Source organism: Rattus rattus, chromosome X (genome assembly GCF_011064425.1).
Source record: "Rattus rattus isolate New Zealand chromosome X, Rrattus_CSIRO_v1, whole genome shotgun sequence".
In the NCBI taxonomy this organism is placed as follows: Eukaryota; Metazoa; Chordata; class Mammalia; order Rodentia; family Muridae; genus Rattus; species Rattus rattus.
In genome coordinates this window covers 20590517-20602783 of record NC_046172.1, presented here as the reverse complement: position 1 = coordinate 20602783, position 12267 = coordinate 20590517, and the positions used below count along the sequence as shown (strand labels likewise).

Genomic DNA, 12267 nt, shown 5'->3' with positions numbered 1-12267 from the left:
GGTGATTTATCTAGGAAGACTATGTTATCTAGGCCGCAAGGAAGATTGGTGCTCTGAGGTGCAGGCTCCTTACATGATATATTAGTTACTTTCTCGTTGCCGCAACAAAATACCTGACAAACCCAACTTAAGGAAGGAAGGATTCACTTTGGCTCACTCTTAGAGTACATGGGGGCATAACAGCGAGGGTGTGAGGAAAGTAGTCACGTTGTGTCCATAGACCGGAAGTCAAGAGAGGAATGCTGGTGCTCAGCTCCTTCTCTTTAGTTAATCTTGGTCCTAAGCCCGAGGAATGGTGCTGCCCACAGTTAGGCCAGCTCTTCCCTCCTCGGTTAATCCACTCTAGAAACACTCTCCTAGGCTCACCCAGTGCTGATATTTATGGTCATTCCAAGTCCAGCCAAGTTGACAGTGGAAATTTAAGTATCACAACAGAGTGCACTGTCTGCTAACCTGGGCATCAGCTACTAAGAGAGTTATAAAGAAAGGGCTATCCATTGGTATATGACCTTGTCAATCTAGCAACAAACTCAATAGGGTATCTGCTGCAAAAGTTATCCCTTTTACTTCAGGAGTTATTTGGAGTCCTAGAAAGCATACTTCTCTATAATGAAGCAAAACATGTTATGTATGCATGTATAAAATTCTGAACACTTTTAAAATGTTTCCTAAGTTTAAAAAAATCCTTTAATCAAAGTAATGTGTTTTGGAATAAAATCTTTTCATCCCCTTCACTATCACTACTGATTTTTGTATAAGCAGATGTTATTAGACTATTGTAACAATTTTCATTTCAGTGTCTCTATTTAAAATAATGTCTATTAAACTGAAATATAATGGAACATAAATAAAAGGTTTAGCCTTTAAAGGAAAATATATGTGTAAATAGACGCAATAGTCTATGTGTGAGTAAATTAACTACAGTAAATTTAGGAAACAGTGGTTTGAGCCAAGCAGGGTATCGCATACTTGTAATCCCAGCACAAATTCAAAGCCAACCTGGGATATCTAGCCATGCTGTTCCAAAAAAAATCCAAAACAAGGGCTACAGTGAGTTGAAGCCAAGCAGTTTTATTAAAAGGATAAAGCCACATATAGTTTTAATATAGAAAGCAAGGAAGAACCTCCTCTCAAGAAGATTCACATGAATTTTCCCTAACTAATCCTTCCTTCATGGAGTCTGCACAAGACATTTACTCATAGATGGGAGAGGAGGTTCATGGCTTCCACCCCACTCATAGAAGCTAATGGCAGCCTGAGACTGCTAGGGAAGAAGTCGTTCTATTTCTCAGTGCAGTCATTGGTGAGTTACCCATAGTCCAGTGCATAGCTCTTCACCGATACCCATGCAGGCAGCTCATGGGTATCACAAAGCCCTGGGAAGTCACAAAGTAAAAACAGACAGAAAACAAAAGGACTTGAGAGAAAAATAGGGACTTAGTGGGAGGATGCAGGGGGTGGCTGTGGCCAAAATATATTAAATCCACAGAGAAATTGTCAAATAAGAAATTCAATTTATAAAGGAAATGAACAAAAACAAGGGAGATTTCTGACAACTCTCTACAACTTCATTGTTTTTGCAAATTGCACATGTATAGCTTAGTATAAGAAAATTCAATTTAGGAATACTGTTTTAGTACTTTAAAAGCAAAAAGTTGCAACTTTATTAAATTTTTTCTTAACAGATTTTACATAGTCTTAACTCAAAATTATGTTTCATCCCTAAAATCTGCTAACGTACACCTAGTAAATTTGAAGAGATTTGTCAAAGTTGGATTAACCAGAAAAAAAAAAAAATAGAGAAGTGCTTATATAAGCTATCGTCTCTATTCCTGTACCCAGTAGGCTCTTCACTAGATGAACTGTACTATGAGAGTTGCCAAACAACGGCCTGGGGTCTAATCCAGCCCACTACCTTTGTAAAGGATATTAAGTTTTATTAGAATTCAGTCTCATATATTCATTTACATTTTGTCTGTTGCTTTTGTGCTTTAGTAACAGAGTTGTGTAGTAGCAACAGAAAATATGTAGCCTTCAAAACCTAAAATATGTAGGCTCTGGCCCTTCACATGTAAAAAAAAAAGTTAATTCCTAGAAGAATAAAAACTACTAAATTAGGAAGAATAATCAATGGATCTCAGTTCTGACCATGGGTGATTGCATCTTTAGTCATAGCAGTGTGCTAAGCCTGTCCGAACCTCAGTCTTCTCTCCTGTGAAATGGATCCTTCTGAATGCCTCATCACTGAGATTGGCCCTCAGACTGTAGGAAAGTGCTGTGAGTCTGAGCTATTTTGAAACTGTGTTCCTGGTTCACATAATTGTCTTACACTGGGCAGTGGAACCATATATGGTCACTGAACTAAGAAACTAAATAAACCAAGCTGCTAGGAACTTACTGTTTCAGAGCCATTTCTCTCTCAGGCTCTTTTAAGTACCAGTGTAAGTACTTGTTTCTAGATCTTCAACTACAGAAGTAGTTGCTAAAAGCCTTAAAATGTAACACTAACATACTAAGAAACTCAATTGAACTTCACTTGAAAATAAAACAAAACATCTCTAAAATTCTGGTTTGGGTGTGTGGGAAATATGATTGGATATATAAGAATTCCATTCTACCCAGGTTTTAGGGAGCATGTATAATATGCAAAGTGAAATAAGATTCTTAGAGAGAATCTCAACATCCAATATATTTTCCTATGTGGTTGATAAAGTTCTGAAAAAAAAAAAAAAACCCACAACTTTGTTAACCCCGCACTATGGGAAACGTAGGAAGTTGCATCAAATGGCAAGATCAAAACCACTTGTGTTTTATTTTGTGTTTCTCCCTTTCTCATCTTTTTGGAGTGATGGTAGCAGTGGTGGTAGTCGTTGCTGCTGCTGCTGCTATTTTGAGACATGGTCTTGCTATGTAACCCAGGCTAGGCTGGAACTCCCAATCTTCCTGCCTCAAGTACAGGCGTGCAACATCATATTGGTTCTTCTCTCCTTTAGTCCATTTCTCAAGTAATATTTAGAGAGAGAAACTTAATGTGATACCCCCAAAAAGCAGACTTTGTGGAAGTGCATTGTTGCCAACATTTTCATGTATGTGCCATGTGGAAATGCCTTCATGGATGGCAGGTTTATCTGTCATGAGTCCAATATTTAAAATTTACATAGAAACCATGATAGACTTAAACCACTTCAGCGATCTGATATTTAAACTACCTAAGTGAACAATTCTATGTAGAGCAGCAAAAGATTCACGCTCATGTTCTGCCTCTGTTTTAGTAGGCTTATTAATGATTTATACTTCCGGAACGTTGAACCGTTTTCAAAGCACTTTAGTGTACATTAAGACTTTAGGCAATGTAAAGTAAGGTGCATCCCCCTTCATGCTCTCAGTTTACAGATAATAAGACCAGAGAGGAGTTGAGAAGATCGAGAGCTCAGTCACAAAAGTGCTTCCTGCACAAACATGAGAACCGAGTTCCACCCCTAGCCCCACAGAAGGCCAGCACTGAGGCCTCTGAGACGAGAGAATACACAATCCCGGCACTGGGGCAGAGACAAGAGGATCCCTGGGGCCCACTGAGCAGCTCAGCCTAGTCTCATCAGCAAGCCCCTGTTCCCAGTGAGACTCTGTCTCATAAACAAGTGACTGGCTCCTGAGGAATGACACCTAGGGTATAGCTCTGGCCCTCATGTGCACACATACATCATGCAAGAGCAGAGAAACCTAGAAAGTTTTAATGATCTCTTCAAGCAATACTGTGGAGCTAGAACATGACAAAGCTAGAAAGCAAGTATGGCAGCTTACAGTTCTTCTTATTGCTAAAACAGTAATACACATTGCTGTCCCACATACTAGTCCTAAAGATACCAACGCTGTGTATGATAGCGTTTCTCCACTGCGGTTCAGTGGATCCTCTCTGTGGCTTCTAGGATCCACGTGTAACCAGCTGTGGTATTGCTGTCTATAATACCAGCCCTTGGGGAGAGGTAAAGACAGTTGGATCACGAGTTTTGGGCAGCCTCACCTACATAGCAAATTCAAGGCCAACCTGTGCTGCATGTTACATAGTCTAAAAAACATTTACATGTAGATGTGTAGCCTGATAGAGAATTGATGTGCAAGAGTAACATAGTCATTGTTATAAAAAGACCAGAGGGAAAAGACTGAAAAATGAGAATTCATAATCCTCAGTGATACTATTGTTAACATTCCGATATCTGTTTACTATTTTATAATTGACTATTTTTCCAAAATAAGCGATCATAGTATGCGCCATTTTAAAAACTTTTAAAAATATGATTTATTACAAGAATATTTCTATTTCATTAAATATCCCTCTACAGTATCATTTTATAATGACAGTTTGGTACCATGTGATATAAGTCCAAAATGTAATTAGTTCATACACTTCATTCTGCATATGAAATTAACGTCGAGCATTCCTTTTGAGAGTCCCCTCCCTTTTAGCCAACATGTCTTACAAATTTTACTTTCTGACTAATCCTTAAGCTGAATAACCATTAGTAACGCCATATGTTTGTTTGCGTGTTCGGTTTAATTGTGTAACTTTTTTACCTTCTCCTGTTAGGGTGCAGTACTAGCGGCTGTGTCAAGTCACAAATTCAATTCCTTCTACGGGGACCCTCCTGAAGAGTTGCCAGATTTCTCCGAAGACCCTACCTCCTCAGGTAATTGAGTAATTTACTCATTCACCTGTGGGAATCACTTTCCCTCTCTCTTTTTTCTTCCATTCTGAGTAATCTTTGTGGGAATTTAGTTAAGTCCTCCGAGAGATTCTAAGGAAGTATGTCACCCACAAAATCATACCTACGTATGTGCAGTTCCTATTTGAATACCAAAACTGTCCTCTCTGAATGCTCCCAAACCAACATTATGCCAGTTTCTTTTTACCTCAATTCTTCTTCCCCTTTGTACAGTCCAAACTCTGTACTGCATTCATTCATGCCGGTGTTGTAGATAGACTCACTAGATCGTGATGGTCATCTTTTCCCACTGCAAAACCTTCTAATGTCCTCTTTGGTCCTATCCTAGGTCTCTGAGCCATCCAGCTTCCTGATGCTGGCCATCTAGGCAGTGTCAGACATGGGCTCTCTTTTGTTTATTTACTTAACTACTGAGTCGTATGTCATCTGGCCTCAATTTTACTTCTGCTAGAGAGAAATTCTTTATTTGGTTGGATTTGCCCCTCTGATTTTTTTTCTGTTCTTCTTTAATATTTGTGTATGAGCATTAGAATCCCTACAGCATGAGTAGTTTGTCCTACAGTCAAAAACAATATAGGAGAGCTTTTTCCTGGAGGGTCCGGAAATGTCTGTCAGTGTTTAGCTTCTGCCCTCTTCTATGCATATACATGCACATACAAACTCAAAAGCTCTTACCAGTCAATATGGGCCTATATCGTATGTCAAATAGCCAGATTGAGTTTCGTAGTCCAGCACATGTGTGCTTCCTCCTTTTGACTTTTACCAATCGGGATATGAATCTTCCTCTTTTGAGCAAAGGTGATTTCCAGTCACATTCAGAATCTTAGAGAAGTGACTAGGCTTCCTCTTGGGCTGCTTTAGAACTTCCTGAGCCCCTATGCTGCAACGGGCTGGAGCATGGTTGTGATTGTCCATGTCCTCTGGACCACTTCATCTCTGCCCGTCTTTTCTTCCTACTATATTCTGTTCCCTTCCATGGACTGTTTTTTACAAGTTGAGCATCTCTCTTCCGGCTTTCAGCACAGATTGCAGTTGGCCCTATTTAGGGAGCATGGATCCAGGCATGATTTTATCTGTGATGACAGGATAGAAGCCCAGCTTTACTATGTTTTGAATACATTATCTCTTCAGGATTTATGATCAATGTACTATCACTTTCACTTTTGAAATGGGCCTAGAAAGCATTACAGTCCTTAATCTTGAAAGTTTGCTTTTAATTAATATTTTCCTCTACTCCCTGACAATTTAATAAGGCCTTAAGTGTTCTTTTCCTGGAAGAATTGAATTTTTCCTTTACAAAAAGAAATTATATTTGTAAACATGCTTACTTATATTAAATATATTTTATCACCTGGTCCCCTTCTTTAGTATATTTTCAAATGATTTTGGTTGAAACCATTTTTGGGTTTTTTTTGTGTGTAGTGCTATGTTTTTAAACAAGCAAACAACAACAACAACAAAAACAGCAAAACAGCACCTTCCTCCATCTTGCAGGCTACCTGCAAGGTTTCACATTAATTGTTTGCAATTGAACTTCTTGTCTTCCCTTTCCTGTGGTCTCACCTTGTTACATCCTTTTTCTTCTCTTTAATTCTGGGAACTTCATGATCTTCTAAGCAGTGTATGGCTGTGGTAAATATCTGGAAAGGACTTTTTCAAGGACGCTATCTGGGTGCTACAAGGGAAAAGTAGACTTAAAATCTAAATGTAAATCACTACCCTAAATAAAGGGGAAATTTTTATGTAGTCAGAAGCAATGGAGATTTTTAAAGAAAAGTGTAACACATTTCACATAGCTACCAGAAATTATTCATACATTTCCAAAATTAATTTTTAATGCTAAGCCATTTGAGGAAGGCATTCTGTCCTAATCAACAGTATTGACCTAGAGCCATCTGCCAGCCCATAGCCTCTCTACAGCCAACAGTAGTGCATCGGCTGCAGAAAGCCGTTTATGGATTTTATCTGGACTCAAAGCTTTGTACTTTTGTAAATGAAAATATCTCCATTTGTTTTTCATTATTTTCATCTCATTTTGAGTATTTTCATTACTTTTTAAACCTAAAAAAAAAATCTTCCTTTTATCCTTACGCTTGTTTATTTCAAATTCCCAAAGTTACCCTTTTCCCTGTCTTGATGTCTGAATTTATACGGGTTTGTTTTACACTGCAAAACCAGAAGCACTTTTTGTGATTACCTGCAAGTGCATCCAAGTCTGAGATGAGAGAGAGAGAAAGAGAGAAAGGACTGCAGAGCCTACACTTGTAGGATGCTGACTATGTCTACCCAGACCATGGAGTTTTAGAACTGAAATGTTGCTTGAAAGCATGGCATGAAGTTTCGTATGAGAAGCCACCTAGCCTCTGTCCTAGTTTCCTTTCTGGTGCTATGATAAAGACCATGACCAAAAGCAACTTAGGGAGGAAAGGGTTCACCTTAAAGACTATAGACCATCATCGAAGGAGGTTGGGATGGGCTGAGAAGAAACAAGAGAACAGTGCATTTTATCAGCTGCCCATTCTTTGCATGGATGGTCTTTGTGTTCCGCCTTCCAGAATACCTTTTCCATTCTGATGAAATAATAGGTGGATCCATTTAAAAAATAAGCCTAACAAAAGTAATAATTGGCAATATCAATTTTGTCCCCCAATTTTTTTACAGTCTAGATTTTATTCCCCTCCCAGTTCACCCTCCAACTGTTCCACATCCCATACCTCCTCACCACCACCACCCCTTCGCCATAAGGATGTCCCCACCTCACCCGCCCCTCCAGACCTCTAAACTTCCTGGGGGTTCCAGTCCCTTGAGGGTTAGGTACATCTTCTCTGACTGAGTCCAGACCCAGGAGTCCTCTGCTGTATATGTGTTGGGGGACTCATCTCAGCTGGTGTATGCTGCCTGGTTGGTGATCCAGTGTCTGAGAGATCTCTGGGGTCCAGGTTAATCGAGACTGCTGGTCCTCCTACAGGATCGCCCTCCTCCTCAGCTTCCTCCAGCTTTTCCCTAATTCAATAGAGGGGTCAGCAGCTTCTATTCAGTGGTTGGGTACACATATCTTCATCTGACTCTTTCAGCTGCTTTTTGGGTCCCTTGGAGGGCAGTCATGGTAGGTCCCTTTTTGTGAGCACTCCATAGTCTCAGTAATGATGTCAGGTTTTGGGGCCTCCCCCCCCAACCCCCTTGAGCTGGATCCCACTTGGGGCCTGTCGCTGGACCTTCTTGTCCTCAGGCTCTTCTCCATTTCCATCCCTGCAGTTCTTTCAAACAGGAACAATTATGGGTCAGAGCTTTGACTGTGGGATAGCAGCCCCAAATTTTTTTAATTGCTTCTACAATATTGTGAAGTTTGAGAACAGTAACTAAAGCTGCTTGCCCACAAAAGGCAGCATGTTATTTCCTTAAATTAAAAACAAATAAGAGTATGCATTTGAGAAATGTATTTAAAAATCACAGTGTAAAAGTTGATCAGCTCCACAGCCTGCCATCCAGAGAAAAGCTGCACATGTTTGGGTGTATCATTGTAATACAAACTAATTTTTCTGAAACATACTTTTCCATTTTGATTATTGAAGTTTATTCGTTATGCTTTTACTAGATTCACTAAAGTTAATCTTGTGATAAACAGTATCTTATTGCTTTGTTACTTAATTCAAAGTGAAAATGTTCTCCTTTCAAAGCAAAGAATTTAGAATGAGATCCCAGTAATTAATGTCTGAAATTTGGGGGGACAGCTTGGGGGCTGTGCTTGTGGACTATCTAGAGGGCCCACCTATGGCTTAATGACCTGCTTGCTCTAAAATCATAATGTTTGTCCTTTGTCCATATGCTGCCTTCCTCCTAGGACTTCTAGCAGCAGAAAGTAGGTATCCCTTTGTTTTCCTCTAAGGTTTATCTTTATGCAAAAGTGTTTGGCTTTGCATGGTTCATAATCAGCTTGACTTTTTCCATGGCTGTTTGTGTTTAGATGTTCTAAAGTGAATTTTAACACTGTCTGACCATAAAATAAGAACTTGTCTATATTGATTTGCTGAGGCATTGTTATACAACTGAATTTCTCACTTCTTTCAAGGGGTAGGGAGGAGGCAGTGTTAAAATTTCAACTATACTTAATATTATTTCATATTTGAAATTCAAACACAATATATATTCATTCTGGGGAAAGGTAACATTTTATTTTGAAGTTGGCGGTCAAGAAAACTTTTAGAGTAAGTGAGTTTTCTTTTGACAGTTTTGTTACACAAGTAGTTTTTATTGCTGATACAAAAGCCATATTGTTTATTATTGTTGGACTGTGAAGTAAACTCTGAAATTGTGTCATTTAACAACTCCTGCCATCAGATACAGTGACTGGAAGGCATACAGGTACACAGGTACAGTCCCAGGCTCAGGAGACGGAGGCAGGAAGGTAACAGTTGGAGACCAGTCTTGGCTATGTAGTGAAACCTTGTCACAGAAAATAAATAGCAAATAAAAGTAATAGTAGCTATCCTTTAACTACAAAGAAATTTAATTTGAATATGTAAAAAAAATTAAGCTGTGCAAAATATGCACACACACAGTGTGGCGTGTGTGTGTGTGTGTGTGTGTGTGTGTGTGTGTGTGTGTGTGTGTGTGTGTGTGTAAAACTGAAACTGTCCAGACAAAGAGGGTAGATTGTAACAATATCAGTCTTTAAAATGCAATTAAAATTTAAAATTTACCTCAAAGTCATATTTACTAAGAGCATTATTACTAAGTAATAAGAGACAAAGATATATTAGAAAATCTGGGTGTTAGCAATGAACTTAGATGTCACTTTTGTTGCATTTGATATTTATAGCTAAAGTTACAGACAATACAAAAATCTCACCATATTCTAGTAGTTTGTGCCTGAGAGTGGCAGCGCCTGCGGGTCACAAGTAGGGGTGTGGCTTTGCTAAGTGCCTCTGCCCCAAGGCCTCTTGTGATAACACTCCAGAGCTGCCATCCTCCTTGAAGGCATGATTCTAGGAGAAAACTTTGAAACTCACCCAGTGGTTAATAGAAAATTTCTAATCCTCACTGGCTGTGGGCTTGTCTACAAGGCCATTCACAACCCAGCAGCTTGCTGCCCCAACTAAATGACTAAAGAGAAAGCAGGAATTGTTCCTTGTTGTTCCCAAGACAGGGAATAGTTTTTAACCTCCCATCAGAAGTAACATTCTCTATGCTCAGGCCCCATGCCAGGAGAAGTAGTTGATCACAAATGGTAAGAATATCAGGGGACAGGATGTTAGGGTTTTACAGGCTACTGACATATCCACGCTGGTGACTATAAAAGTGGAAATCAGTCAAGCAATCAATCTATTCTTCCCCTCTCTCCCCTTTCCTTTTTCCTCTCTTCTATCCTTTTCAGCCAGCCATATCTTATCACCATACTCAGGAAGGAGCATCCTGTCAGTCATACCTACCAATCTGTATAAAACTTAATGCAAAGCAGCACTTAAGGCTAGCAGAATAGTGTCAAAATACTTTGAAAAATGGTGGTCAAAAAATGTTACTACTTGTGCCTAGTGGTGCACATCTTTAATCCCAGCAGTCAGGAGGCAGAAGCAGGTGGATCTCTGTGACTTCAAGGCCAAGCTCGTCTACAGAGTGAGTTCCAGGACAGCCAGAGATCTTGTCTAGTTTATTTAAAAATAAAAAGAATGTTATTACTTAGAAACAAACTATTTTAATAAACATGATGTCACGAGAATTGTAGCCTCACTATGCTGATGAAATGTATATGCAGAGTTCCTTAAAAAAACTTAAGCTAAATACATTTTTGAGATACCTGTGCCATAATCTATACACGAAGAATCTGAGACATTTGTCATCATATCCAAGTTTTCACAACTAGAATTGGATATAGTACACCTGCCAGAGGTCAAAATAGTTTCCACTGTGGGGTTCACTATTGCTTATAACATGATTAAAAGCCAAATTTGCTTTGTATGTTGGAAATAAAAGCTGTTGGCTAGGGTGTGGTAGTGAGAAGAGACAGACTGCAGTTAGACAAGGGGAGATGTTTTTTGAGAGATAACACTGCACTGCACGCTTAGATTAGTAAGTTTAAACTAATAATGTATAAAAAAAAAATTGAGACCAGGTCTCAGTATGTAGCCCTGGCTGCCCTGGAATTCACTATGAAGACCAAGCTGGCCTTGAACTCAGAGATCTGCCTTTCTCTGTTTCCTGATGATGACATTAAAGGCATATGCTACCACACCTGGAAAAAAACAAATTTTCAGCATTATATTACTTGGCTGAGGACAGGGTTTACACCAATAATGACAGCACCCAATGGGGCTAAGGCAGGATAATCATAACATCAAGACCAGCCTGAGCTACAGAATGGGTCCCTGTCTCAAAAACAGTTATCATGTTGCAAGGGAGAGTGCACATGCAGTGGTGTAGTGGTACATTAATGAGCCACTCATGGAATGGGCATCGCTCTACATGGCGATGAGAAATGCAAGCAGATCTTCCTTGAAATTACTTCCAGGTAAACGTGGGAGCATCAAAGCCCATTGAATGGTGAACTTAAGATGTGTGGACTTTCCTGGCTTAAATTTTATCTAAGAGAAGAATTGAAATCCTTGCTGAAGTGTGTAAGAGGAAGTGGCTGGTGTCAGCCATTCTGCCACTTCCTGTAAGGAGAAGGAGAAATGCCATGAGTCGCCAGATGGATAGCTGGCAATACAGATGATAGAGCATACAGCAAAATGTGGCCTGCGTGGTTGTCAGACTTCCCGCCTGCTTGGAATTGCTTAGAGTTTGCTATGTGGGAGAAAGGGTTTAAGAGAGAGCCCACATCAGCACTGAGAATCTCTTAGTTTAAACATTGTTCTGTTTATTTTTCTGTCCTTTTTGGTTTATTTTTACTTGGTAAAAATTTTTGTGAGACTTTTCCACTCTTATAATGAAGCTAGTCTGTATCCCAAGCTTTTATTGACCTTAAAAACATATTCCTCTTTAAATAAATAGACCTAGAAAATATTTTTAAATAGTTGACATATTTATGCTATTTTGACTGTTGTTTCATAATAGTAACAAGACTTTTTGGAAAAACTTTCATAGAAGTGAGATTCTTTCGGAAAGTATTTAAAATTCAATCTGAATTTTTAGAAACAAGGTTGATTATTGAATGAACAGTGTAAAATGTTACCCGAAGGCAGGTATAATTGCTTTTAGTAAATTTACCAGTGTAAAAGTTTGGGCCAAGTCTGGGCCAGCAGATATCTCAGTGGACAATAACACATGCTGCTCTTACAGAGGACGCACGTTCTGTTCCCAGGCCCCATGTTGGGTGATTCATAAGAGAATTCATAACTCCAGCTCTTCTCACCTTCACAGGTACATCCACACAGGTACATATAGCCACGCATATACTCACATAAGTAATAAATATTTTAAAAAAGCCAAGTGATGGTGGAACATGCCTTTAATCTCAGCACTAAGGAGGTGGAATTCTGAGTTCAAGGCTAGCCTTGATCTACAGAGTGAGTTTCAGGATAGCCAAGGCTACATAGAGAAACCCTGTCTT

At 39.3% G+C, this 12267-nt stretch overlaps 1 protein-coding gene across 1 annotated transcript in view; it reads left to right on the top strand.

Moving 5' to 3' along the window:
- Nucleotides 1-12267, top strand: part of Cask (calcium/calmodulin dependent serine protein kinase) — a 390111-nt gene that overhangs the window by 294256 nt on the left and 83588 nt on the right. The window contains 2 exon segments of the mRNA XM_032890511.1: nucleotides 4586-4685; nucleotides 8563-8580. Coding sequence (XP_032746402.1) covers nucleotides 4586-4685; nucleotides 8563-8580 — 118 coding nt within the window.